This window comes from Megascapheus bottae, chromosome 23 (genome assembly GCF_031878675.1).
Source record: "Megascapheus bottae isolate mThoBot1 chromosome 23, mThoBot2.hap1, whole genome shotgun sequence".
NCBI lineage: Eukaryota > Metazoa > Chordata > Mammalia > Rodentia > Geomyidae > Megascapheus > Megascapheus bottae.
Window position 1 is genome coordinate 25,850,973 of NC_143531.1, and position 12,582 is coordinate 25,863,554.

The 12,582-nt window shown below is 47.0% G+C and overlaps 1 protein-coding gene and 1 long non-coding RNA gene across 3 annotated transcripts in view; one reads left to right on the top strand and one right to left on the bottom strand.

Annotated features, from left to right (window-relative positions):
- Smarca5 (SNF2 related chromatin remodeling ATPase 5) overlaps positions 1-5,921 on the bottom strand; it is a 31,408-nt gene extending 25,487 nt beyond the window's left edge. The window contains exons 1-2 of the mRNA XM_090356898.1: positions 5,597-5,921; positions 1,654-1,728 (exon numbers count right to left, since the gene is read on the bottom strand). Of these exons, the coding sequence (XP_090213024.1) occupies positions 1,654-1,728; positions 5,597-5,746 (225 nt within the window). The 5' untranslated portion in view covers positions 5,747-5,921. The remainder of the gene's footprint in view (positions 1-1,653; positions 1,729-5,596) is intronic.
- Positions 5,922-6,437: 516 nt separating this feature from the next.
- LOC150047478 (uncharacterized) lies at positions 6,438-10,133 on the top strand. 2 transcript variants are annotated; one of them, XR_016539444.1, is made up of 4 exons: positions 6,438-7,192; positions 8,175-8,271; positions 9,187-9,347; positions 9,895-10,133. It is a non-coding gene; the product is annotated as an uncharacterized LOC150047478 (long non-coding RNA). The 2 variants fall into 2 exon arrangements; XR_016539443.1 differs by lacking the exon at positions 8,175-8,271 and having other exon boundaries at positions 6,449-7,192.
- The last annotated feature ends 2,449 nt before the right edge of the window (positions 10,134-12,582 follow it).

Here is a 12,582-nt window from a genome sequence, read left to right on the forward strand (position 1 = left end):
GGGGAGGTGGCAGTTCTGGGGCTTGAACTCAAGGCCTGGGCCCTGTACTTGAACTTCTTTTGTTCAAGACTAGCACTCTATGACTTAAGCCACAGCACCACTTCTGGCCTTTTCTGTTTATATAGTACTGAGGAATTGAACCCAGGGCTTTGTGCGTGGGAAGTAAGCACTCTACCACTAAACCACATTTCCAGACCTTTCACCTCATTTCTCGATTTTACAATAAAATTATATAATTATATCACATTTTATAAATTCACATATTATTTCTATTTGCCATATACAAATAAGAGAAATAATAATATTCTGAGTTATACATATTTTAGATAGCTATGCTCTATCAACACTGACAGAGATGTTTTCTACATTTAATCTAAGAAGTGTTTTTTTTGTTTGTTTGTTTTTTTGGTCAGTCATGGGCTTGAACTCTGGGCCTGGGCCTTGTCCCTGAGCTTTTCAGCTCAAGGCTAGTGCTCTACCACTTGAGCTACAGTGCCACTTCTGGTTTTTGGTGGTTAATTGGAGATAAGAGTCTCATGGTCTTCTTCTCTGAAGACGAAATAAGAATGGCCTATAGACACATGAAGAAATGCTCAACATCTCTGGCCATAAAAGAAATGCAAATCAAAACCACTCTAAGATTCCACCTCACTCCAGTTAGAAGGGCCATGATCAAGAAATCTAATAACAACAGATGCTGGAGGGGATGTGGCCAGGAGGGATCACTACTACACTGTTGGTGGGAGTGTAAACTCGTTCAACCTCTTTGGAAAGCAGTGTGGCAGTTCTTCAAAAGACTAAACATAGAGCTCCCCTATGACGCAGCAATTCTACTGCTTGGCATTTACCCACTCGTCCAGAAACAAGGACATACTAAATCCACTAGCACAACGATGTTCACTGCAGTACTATTTACCATAGCAAAGATATGGAACCAACCCAGATGCCCCTCAGTTGATGACTGGATCAACAAGATGTGGTATTTATACACAATGGAATTCTATGCTGCTGTCAGAAAGAATGACATCGTCTCATTTGTAAGGATATGGAATGACTTAGAAAAAATCATATTAAGTGAAGTAAGCCAGACTCAAAGGAACATAGGCTCAATGGTTTCCCTCATTTGTCATAATCAGTAGAAACCTTGGGCTCTCCTAGCAGAGATTTACAACAGAGCAAAATCTAGATACATAAGGCCATATGGTATGATGCTAAATGAAAGGACTTCCAGAATATAGAAACAAAAGCCATATAATGAGTGATTGTTGTCCTTAATGTACTATGTTATCTCTCATCTCTTTTGCTGTCCCTTGGTTATCTCATATGGTTACAGTATTTTACCTTGTTATCTGTTATATTGTATGTATGTTTCTCTGGTTATTTGAAATAGGATTGGGAAGGGAGGAAAACAAGATGAGGGGTGGGGGAGGGAAATGGGGACCAAGACATGAGAAAGGGTATCAATGTTTGTGAAGTAATGAACCTTCTATCTGGTGAATATAATGCAACCCTTCTATTAACTACAATAAAAATTATATGAAAAAAAGAGTCTTATTGTCTTTTTGTGCTTGGGTTGGCTTTGCATCTTGATCCTCAGATCTTAGCCTCATAGACATGAGCCACCTGTACCTAGCTCAGATGTCTGTAACATACCATTTTCTCTTCATAAGTAGGATCTGGTTCTTGAATTTCTTTCTGCTTTCCAGGTGATGCGTCATCAAATATTTCCTGGTAGGAAGGAAAAAGGATGGAATGATTCAAAATTTCTGTCCAAAATACATTCTAAATAATGTGATTGCAGCCTCAACCTCCCTGGATATTTAAAGGCCTAACCAGACAGGAAACCTGGTGAGAAATGACTAAAAACTGCAAGGATAACAACACATCTACCTCAATTACGGAACCTGTACAACTGTTGCCAAGATTAAGAGAAAATGTAATCATCAACATTATCCTAAATGTCTTTCAGCATAAATCCTATGAACGAATCTGCATCTTGTCTAACAGTGCCTAGACCCACTGTGCTGGTATACAAATGTACACACGGAAGGGCATTAGTCACTTTCACCATCCAGATTACTACATAAGGTCTAGCATGTAAATCAAGTGTCTTTTTGTATTTTTTTACACCAGTCCTGACACTTGATCTCAGGGCCTGGGCACTGTCCTTGAGCTCTCCTTCTCAAAGCTATGACTCTACCACTGAGTCACAGCATCACTTCCAGCTTTTTCTGTGCATGAAGTTCTGTGGAGTGGAACCCACGGCTTTGTGTATGCTAGGCTTTGCACTACTACGAGGCCACGCTCCCAGCCCTCAAATACTATCACTTGATTCCGATATTAGTAATGCACCTTATCATTTTTGCATGTGTGCTAATCCTGGCTCTGGAACTCAGGGCCTGTGTGCCATCCTGGAGCTTCTGGGCTCAAGACTGGGGCTCTATTACTTGAGCCACAGCTCCAATTCTGCTTTTTTTGTGGGGGGGGGGGATTAACTGGAGATAGGGTCTCACGAACTTTTCTGCCTGGCTTGGCTTCAAACCCTAATCATCAGATCTCAGCCTCATCTGTCAGTAAATGTTATCCATGTATATGCATTCATCCTGACATTCAAATGCCACAAACAACAAAACTTGGCAACAGACACTAAAGTTCCACTCATTCATTAAAAAATTTAAAAAGCTAACAAAATGTATCTTTTTAATCATGTACAATGATGTGCTTATTGCCAAGGAAGAAATGATTAAAAACCTGAGGAGCAGGGTCTGCTCAATGTTCAAATGATCTAATTCCATGTTGAACTTCATAGCTAGGACTTGTAAGCCCCAGGGACTGTTGGGCTCATCATAAACTCTGTTATCAAGAGGTAAAAAGTGACAAAGCCAATCATCTCACCCACTTTACAAAGTTCTTTCTGAAATACAACAGATATGCCCTTTCTAGGTGAATAGAAGTTCCATCCAGCAGCAGTCATTAGTTCTTCCATGGTTTAGCTTAGTGTGGCTGGCATATAGTGTGCCTATCTACCCGTGTCATTGATAGTGAGAAGTGAGAATGAATGTGTGAATAGGCTGAACATTGTCAAAAACTGAACAAGAAATGGGATTTCTCTCCTTACTTAGTGCGGATCTAAGAGGAAAAAATTAACACAATACATTGGAAAAAGCACTACTTCTGCTAAAATCAGCTCTATTATTAAAAATTTCATATATGCTCAATTTATTCTGATGTTGCAAAGAATCACCTTAAGTTCTATTTTCAAACAAGAAAAAGGCATATTAAAATCTTTTTTTCCCAACTGCAAACCATTAAGATGATCAGATATATTGTGCATGTGTGCTCAAATCTAGTTTTTAGTAAATCTCAGGTTTTGTTTTATTTTGTTTTTGGCCAGTCCTGGGGCTTGAATTCAGGGCTTGGGCAGTGTCCTTGGGCTTTCTCAAGGCTAGCACTCTACTACTTGAGCCACAGTACTACTTGCGGCTTTTTTCAATGTATGTGGTACCCAGGACTCAAACCCGGGTCTTTGTGCATGCTAGGCAAGCACTCTACCACTAGGCCAAACTCCCGGCCCAATCTGTCATTCTGAATTAAGAAAATAAAAAAAAATAAAGGGTAAATTTGTTATAAAAGAGTCACAAATCCACCAAAAAAGGGAGAAAAATTGAGAGTTGCAAATGAATTTCGAAAAAATAAAATTATTGATATGCCTACACTAACTAGGCAAAAATACTAAGTTATTTTTCACTAAATGAGATTACCAAGCAACTACTTTTAAAGCACAAGCAAAGACAAGATATGGGGGGGGGGGGGAGAGGCATTTTTAGCACCAGGCCAGACTTCTATCACAGATTCTATTTCTCATCGGGCAAATATCTATTTTGAATTTTAGAAACAGCAACTCAAAGCCACAGTATTTTGCTTGAGCTTTAAATTTCTGTCCTTTCTGACATTTAAAACAGGCCTCTAGGGAGAGGTTATTCAAGATTTGAATTGCAGACTTCGGAAAAGCTCTTAAGAAATTTTGCATTTACACACAATTGCCTTCAACTTCACAGATTTTTTTCAGACCCCTTAAATCACAAAGCTATAATCCAAAACAGCCACATAATCGGAAAGAACTATTTATATTTAATACCTTCAAAGGCAAGAAAATGCAACACTGAATACATTAAATCCAAAACTGAGGGGCTGGGAATGTGGCTTGGACTTCGGAAAAGCTCTTAAGAAATTTTGCATTTACACACAATTGCCTTCAACTTCACAGATTTTTTTCAGACCCCTTAAATCACAAAGCTATAATCCAAAACAGCCACATAATCGGAAAGAACTATTTATATTTAATACCTTCAAAGGCAAGAAAATGCAACACTGAATACATTAAATCCAAAACTGAGGGGCTGGGAATGTGGCTTGGTGGTAGAGTGCTTGCCGAGCATGCCTGGAGCCCTGAACTCTATCACATAAAGGGAAAACTGGCTCTGTGGCTCAAGTGGTGGAGGGTAGCCCTGAGCAAAAGCAGCTCAGGGACAGTGCCCAGGCGCCGAGTTCAAGCCCCAGGACTGGCGGTAAGTAAATAACTATCCAAGGCTGACACTGTCAAATACCTCTGAGCATCACTAGGTTCCCGGAGCATCTATCCTTACTAGAAGGTATTTCAAAGGCGGGTACTATTGCTTCAGCCCGTCAGGTGCTCCCCAGAGAATTGCATCAATGCCTCAGCAATGGAGAACCTTCCTACCACGTCCTCCAACTGTCAATTCTGCGCTAAAGGCCGCTTTTGACAGCAGTGATTACTTTTCCTTCCGAGGAGGAAAAACCTCAAAGCAGGTCGAAGGCTAAGCATCCAAGTTGGAAGCAAGGCCTAAGAAGACACCCGGGGAGACCGGCCTGGCGGCGCCCCCTCTTCGTCTCTCCCCCACAGCCCTGGTCACCCAAGGGCTCGAGAGCAGAGTGGCATCCATTTCCTTCAAAAAAAAAAAAAAAAAAAAGATCACCAAGTCCCGACAGACAGACGCGCGCTCACTGCGGGCCCACCCACCGCACCCACCCCACCCACCCCCGCCCCGAGGCGGCTGTCAGGCCGCCGGGCTCCCGGGGCCGGGCGCGGGAGGGGCCTGAGGTCCGATCATCCCCCGCCAAGCGTCCCCCGCGCGCACGGGGCCACCCAGCGCTCGCCATTGTCTGTCCCCACCGCCGAGCGACCCGGAGGAAGCAGCCGGGGGCGCCCCGGGGCCCCCAGGGGCTCCTCCCTCTCCAACCCCGGCTCCAACTTCGGCATCCACTTAGGACCCCGATTCGGGGGGGGGGGGGCGCTGGGCGTCAGGGAGGGACGGGAGGAGCGATCCGAGGGCGTCGGGTGAAGAGAAGCGCTCGGACCCCCAGACCCCCAAGACGTAGAGGCCGGGCGCCCGCTCCGAGCGCCCTGCGCCGGGGCGCGGGGTGGAGCGCGAGAGCCCCGCCGGGGAAGCATCTCCCGGGGCCCAACGGGTCCCCAGCAGGCCGGGGAACGGCTCGGCGTCCGAACCCCCGGACGCGGGGCCGAGCGGAGCCCGCGGGGCGCCGCGGCCTCTCCCGCAGCCCCAGCCGCGCTCACCTCCATCTCGGCGTCCGCGGGGCTCCCGGCGGCGGCCGCCGGGCCCGCCGCGCCTTCGGGGCCGCCTTTGTTGCCGCCGGTGGTCCCGCCGCTGGCGGCCGGCGCGCTCTCGGGAGGCGGGGGCGGCGGAGGCTCGGCCGCGGACGACATGATGTTCCGTCTGCGTCACCCGCTGCAGCCGGGAGGCCGGGCCGGCGGCGATGCAGGCGGCCTAGGCCCGGGCGGCGACGTCGCCGCGGCCCGGTGGGGGCGCGAGACCCACCCGGAAGCTCGCCCGCGCCGCGATCCGCGACCCGCGATCCGCGACGGGCCTGGCCCGGCCCGGCGGCCCCTGGCGTGGTCCGCCTGCTCCGCGGGACTCGCGGCTCGGCCGGCGCTCACCCCACGGCGGGAACCGCGTCGAGAGGGTGGGCGGGGCCACCGGGGTCACGGAGGTCAGGGAGGGCGGGCTGGCCGAGAGGAGGGCGGAGGGCTGCGGGAAGGGGGACGGACACTCGCGGGGCCGCGGCGGGGAACGCGCTCGCGTCGTCGTCTCCCTCTCGCAGAAATCATCTATCTCCCAGCTCCCTGGACAACCACCTACGCCACGGGCGCCCAACCATCGCGAGACTGCAGCCGACCTCGCCGGCTGGGTCCTCAGTGCGCGTGCGCCCACCCCGCCCCTCGCTCTCTCTCTCCCCCCCCCCGACCCCGCCTCCTCGGGCCCTCCGAGGGCTCCGGAGCGGGAGTGGGCGGGGACTCGGGCCGGGCCGGCCCACGCGGCCCAGCGCGTCGCCCGGGCGTGACGTCAGCGCCGGCTCCCGCGCCTTCTCGGCGCCGCCGCGCCCCGGCCCGGCCCGCCACGTTTGGCGGGTCCGGCTTCCGCCGTCGGGACTTGGCGGCCACTCTCCCCGGGCCCGGCGCTGCCCGGATCCGGAGGCCTCGGCCGGGCCGCGCACGCGTGTGCCGCCGTGGCCGGGAGGAGGGCGCGGCGGGCCGAGCGCGCAGCCTCCGCGCGTACGTGAGTCCCGGGCGCCGGGCCAGCCCCGGCCCCCCGACCCACCCGGCAAGCGGAGAGCCGAGGGCCGCGGTCCGAAGCCCGCCGGGGCGGCCGAGTCCACTTCACCACAGCAGGCGCGCGCGGCCCGGTGGCTCCCGTCCCCCCCCCCCGCCCCAGCCTCGGGCAGAGCGGCCGAGCGACCCGGAGAGGCCGCGCTCTGAGGCCCAGGACCGGCGCTGACAATGAAATTGAAGAGAAGCGAAGGATGCACGGCACACGCCGGTCAACAGACCAGAAAACAGCCTGCGCTTCCAGCTCCCGCGGCGGCGGACCCGGGGGCCTTGAGAGAGCCCAGGGACAGTGCCGGGCCGGGAGTTCAAGACCCAGGGTTGGCCAAAAATAAATTGAAACTACAACGACCCCTGTTTCACCAATACGTGAGCCGGCCTAATTGCCCGTCGACAGATGGATCAAGAAAACGTGGTATATGTATGTACACAGTGGACTGTGCCGCCACGAAGGCCAGTGAAATGGCATCTCCACTGCTTTTCATTAAAATGGATGGATCATTTGCTGATAAGCTAAACCCTCAAAGACAAAGGCCCCATCCTCAGAATGTAGGTCTGTACATACGAACAGGAACACATGAGCCTAAATGGAATATTATTGGGGGGGGGGGGCCTTGAAGGGAGATGAGGACGATGTCGGGGAAAGTGGATCAAAGTACCTAGTATAAATGTTAGAACCAAACCCATTCTTCCACTGTTGGAAGTCAAGCTCTAGTTACCCACACGCTGTTCCTACTTCAGGAGCTGGGGCTTAGCTTCTGCTATCACCTCAAATTCCTGTGATGACATTGTGACCTGGAAGGTGATAGTTTCAGGAGGTGAAGCCTTTGGGGAGGTGATTAGGTCATAAGGACTGTGCAGAATGGGATGAAGGTTCTTATAAAATAGGCCATGTGAGGACACCAAGAGAAGGCCTCCTTTCTCAACAAGGAAGTGGATACCAAGTGTGCTGGCATTTGATGCTGGCATGAGTGACTCCATTTTGGTCTGTGAGATCCAGTGCAGAAACTGAGCCCAAGTCAGTGGCCTCTGATAAACGTCAACACTATATTACACACACACACACACACACATTGCCAGCCCTGGGCTTTGAAATCAGGGCCTGAGCACTTGGGCTTTCTCAAGGATAGAGCCCTACCACTTGAGCCACAGCACCACTTCCAGCTTTTTCTTTGTATATTGTACCAAGGAATTGAACCCAGGTCTTCGGGCATACTAGGCAAGACTCTACCACTAGGCCAGATTCTTGGCCTGCCATATTTTTTTTTCAAGTCTTGGAGGAGAAAAAAAATGATTAGGGCTAAATATTAGCCTCAGAGCTGACCCAGTGACGACGGTTTCTATGGTCATAGAATGGGAAAGGGAGGAGCTAAAACTCTTGGTAGCTCCCAGTTCTTTAGTTAAAGATGCAAAGGTGATAAGGGACTGGTTTTTAGAGGGAAAAACCTTTTCTCTGGTCAAGGAGAGATGAGCACTAACCAACAGGAGCCTGAGGGACAGGCCTCAGGGAAAAGCTTCTTCCCTCCTCTAGGGGCTGGAGCTCCAGGCAGGCAGAGTGATCTATTCACCAATTCCAAGCCACAAAATTAGAGAGGATGTGAAATGGAAGCTGTGTTCCTGGCTCACTGGTAAGGGAAAAATTTAAAAGAGGAATGAGGGCTGGGACTTGGCCTAGTGGTAGAGTGCTCGTCTAGCATGCACAAAGCCCTAGGTTCCATTCCTCAGTACCACATACAAGGCCAGAAGTGGTGCTGTGGCTCAAGTGGTAGAGCAATCTCAAGGACAGTGCCCAGGTCCTGAGTTTAAGTCCCATGACTGGCAAAAAAATAATAAAAATAAGAATGAGAAGGGGAAAAATAATAAAGAAACCATTGGAAACCAAGCACTTCCAAAGCAGAGTGAAGAGAGATTTGGTCCAGAAGAAAAGCTGCTCTTCATGAGCTGACTGCTGGAGAGCGAGAAAACCTGGAGGACTAGAACCTGCTGTCCTCTTGGCTGGTGGGGCACACAAATTTCCTACCTCACAAAGCAGGCCTTTAGTTTTACCTAGGCCAGTCTGGAGTGGTGCGTAAGTACTACAATGAGTGGAAATCTTACCGGATCATCCTCCAGGCAGATGAGGATCTCAGTATGCCATTTCCAAAGGAAAGGCCAATGTCCTGTGAACCTTGTTCAGATTTTAAGAGAACTATGTGTCACACTGGAGGATGATAATATTGGACGTCATTTACCTTGGCCCCTGTGGGCTACACAGGAGGCTGAGATCTGAGAATCAGAGTTTGAAGTTGACTCTTAATAGACAGAGATGAGACTCTAATTTCCAAATACCCAATAAAAAGCAAGAACTGAGGCATGGCTCAAGAGATCGCGTTTGAGCAGCTGAAACCAAGACAGCACGAAGGCTTGAATTCAAGACCCAGTGCTGGCACAATAACTACGAAACAAGTTGTCTAAATGAAATGGGTGTATTTCGTAGTATATGAATTATATCTCAATAGAAAAGTAACTTAATAGCTGCTCTAATCAAATAAAATATGCTTTAGGAAAAAATAATCAAAAAGCACCAAGGACACACGCAATTACAAAGTCAAGTGGACACCTCTGAAGATTTAAAGAAAGAACCAATACAGCCAAGCTGATTATACTGACTTACTGAAGTATGGGGCAGATTTTCTGATATCAAGAAACTTCTAATTCTATGAAGGTACAGTTTTATATGTAGCCCCTTTGTCAAACGTTCTGTGAAGATCCAGTTTTAATCACAAGAGGGCGCTGTCCACCAAACATCAACTTGGTAGTTGCTGTAAATGTGCTAAATCTGAGGGGAAAAAAAAGCATTATATCTAGGCAAACCTAACTTAAAATTCTCACATTCGTACTCAAATGTACACAGACATATTTATATAGGTATACCTATGTATATAAGCCTTTTAAATGTGTATATTTTGTATATATTGCTGATTTATATTATTGTATATGTTTATAAACGCATATTGGGGAGGGAAGGAAGAAGAGGGGAAGGGATGGAGAAGGAGGAAGAACAGGATGGATGGAGAAAGATTTAAGAAAGGCACTAGAATAGCAAAGACAGGTAAGTCTGTAACGTTTAGGTTAGACCAGCAGCCTGGAACTCAGTTTTGTTTTGTTTTTCTTTTAACGGTACTGGGGATTGAACCCAGGACATTGTACCTGCTAAGCAAGCACACTGCCTCTGAGTTACAAAACTAATTGTTCTTATTTTTTCTCCTAAGGCCTTAAACTGACTCAGCGTGGCCCAGCATGTTCCACGGGGTAATCTGCTCCACGCAATTCTATGCTCTTGTGTAAAGGGATTAAGAACTACAGTGAATCCCTTGACTAGCTGGTTGGTTAGGAACGCATTAGACATTATACTGAGTCTGATGAAAAACAGATGGAAGAAAAGACAACCTAAATTAATTTCTACCCAGAGCCAAATGTCAAACTATTTGCTAAATAAAAACAACGATCTCAATGATGTGGCAGTCAATTTTCCTCACATCAAGTCCATGATACTCATTTACACTCTGACTTTTGATTGGATGGCTGGCTGTTTGTAAAACAATACATGATCAGATCTTATGACTGTCATGGTTTTGTTTGGATGCTGTCTCGGGTTAACTTGGTTGAGTGTTGCAAGTCTTCACCGGGGTCCTGATTCTTCCCTGACAGTGGAGGGCAGCACCTACCAGAAGAACCCTAAGAAAGGACTGGGTAGGACACACCCCTTCACTAGCTGTGCAGTTTATGTAGCTGTAAATAACGGTGAAGTGATTCCAAATAGGAATGCCTACATTCTAAATGGGCCAAAATAAGCAGGCACAAAGAATGTCTGGGACACTTTAAGAATTACACTCAATTCCTAAGACGTAGTATACTAAAAATAGTTGATAGTTTAATAAATTTTGAAATACTGTTTTATCTAAAAGAGGAAAAGACAAGTTGCCAGTAGTTTTGTTTTTTTTTGTTTTTTTTGTTTTTTTTTTTTTTTAGGCAAAGGCAAAATAAACTGGGGGCAGTAGGGTACTTGGGAGATGGATGCAGGAGGGGTGTGAGTTCAGAGCCAGTCCAGAGACATTAGCTCAAAATACCCAAATCTAAACCTATCAAGAGTCCTCTGCTGCCCCCAATACTGGTTTCCATTTCCTTTATTTCTTATTTAATTTCTGACAGCACTGGAGTTTGAACTCGAGGCTTCTCACTTGTGAGGTAGGTACTGTATTGCTGAGTGATACCCCCAGTCCTTTTTTATACTACTTATTTTGAGACAGGATTGTCTTTTTTTTTTGTCAGTGGTGGGGCTTGAACTCAGGGCCTGGGCGCTGTCTCTGAGCTAGCTCTACCACTTTGAGCCACAGCTCTTCTGTTCTGGTGGTTAATTGGAGGAGAGTCTTACAGACTTTTGTGCCCTAGCTGGCCAAGATTATAGGTGTGAGCTACAAGTGCCTGGCTTATGTTGTGGTTTTATTAACAAACAGTTCACGCATCAAGCTCAAAGTTTTTTCTTTTATTTAAAAATTCACGTCAAAATTCAGTTCTGAGTTTTAGTTTAAAAAGAAGCAAACATTTAAAAGCATCAAATGTTACTAGTCTACAATTGTCTTGTTATGAACACTTAGTTTATGGAATAGGGAAATAACCCTAGTACATTGATTAGGCACAATACTATGGCCAATGGGCCCCAAAGTGGGGTCCATTTGTATGCTCAGGCAACAATTAAGAGGGCTGCTGGAGGTAATGCCTCGATGCCAGGCTATGTGACCTCTACCTCTCCTCTATAAGCTGTCAGGGAGTTTCAAAACCAATACCTCATAATTTAGGTTAGACAAACAAAACTCAAGTGACCACCCCTGCTCTCTAAATTGTGTTGCAAAGCCAAGACAGGCGAATGTCACCATGGCTCCCTGTAACTGGCGGTCCAGACCACAGCACAGTGTTCCAGGAGAGGCAGAGTGATACCACTCCTCTGATGGCTGCGAGGGGCCCAGGATGGTAAGAGTTCACATTATAGCACGGCTCCAGTATGTTGTGAATTGGGACAGTGAATATCGATCACAGTAAAAAATTCTTAGTTTTCTTGGTTTTTTGACTGGAAAAGCAATAGGTGCTACATGGGCGAGTTGTTTACATATCATCTGTCTTCTTTGAAAATGCAGATATAAAACATTAATTGCATAGGGATTTAAATATAAGGCCAAAAAGGATAGTTGTTTTTTTTTTTTTTAAATCACAGAAAGGGCACTATGGTGTCATAAGATCATTTCATTCATAGAGGAAGCATCTGAATGACTAATGAAAAAAAAAATCACAGTATGTGGCTGGAACTAAGAGTGAATGTCAACTGATTCACGAATCCCAAACTGGAAACACAACTAAACCTTGGTGTCTAAACCTGATCAGTGTATTTGCACATGAGCGCCAGTACGTACCTGATTCGTTATAGAACTACCTTCTGCAAATAACATTTAATACATGTTAACAAGTATACAAGCACAACATCACTGCACTCTATCGATGCCTTGCAGGCGTGAGAGTGTAATTACATTTAGTCTGTCAAAGGTGCAAGATCCCACCCAGCGGAATCTTCACTCAATGAACCAAAACACTGTAATTAACGAAAGATAACGAAAGTCCCACCATTAACAACTAAGTGTACAGGAACCAGAGAACTAGATCCTGACCCCAGTAATAGACATTATCTTCATAATCTATGGAAGGCAAGGAAAGGTTAAGTCCAACCATACTACGCCTGTAGTTTAAGCTGAGTTACCATCTAAGTTGTCAGACTACTCTTCCTAATGGTGTCAAGAATATAGCTTTGACAGCAAGTTCCAAATCTTTAAAAACAAAAACAACTAGCTTAGTTCTCTTAGTATTGTACATAGAGCAGTGTGAAAAAAAATGGAAGAACTCTGTTAAGG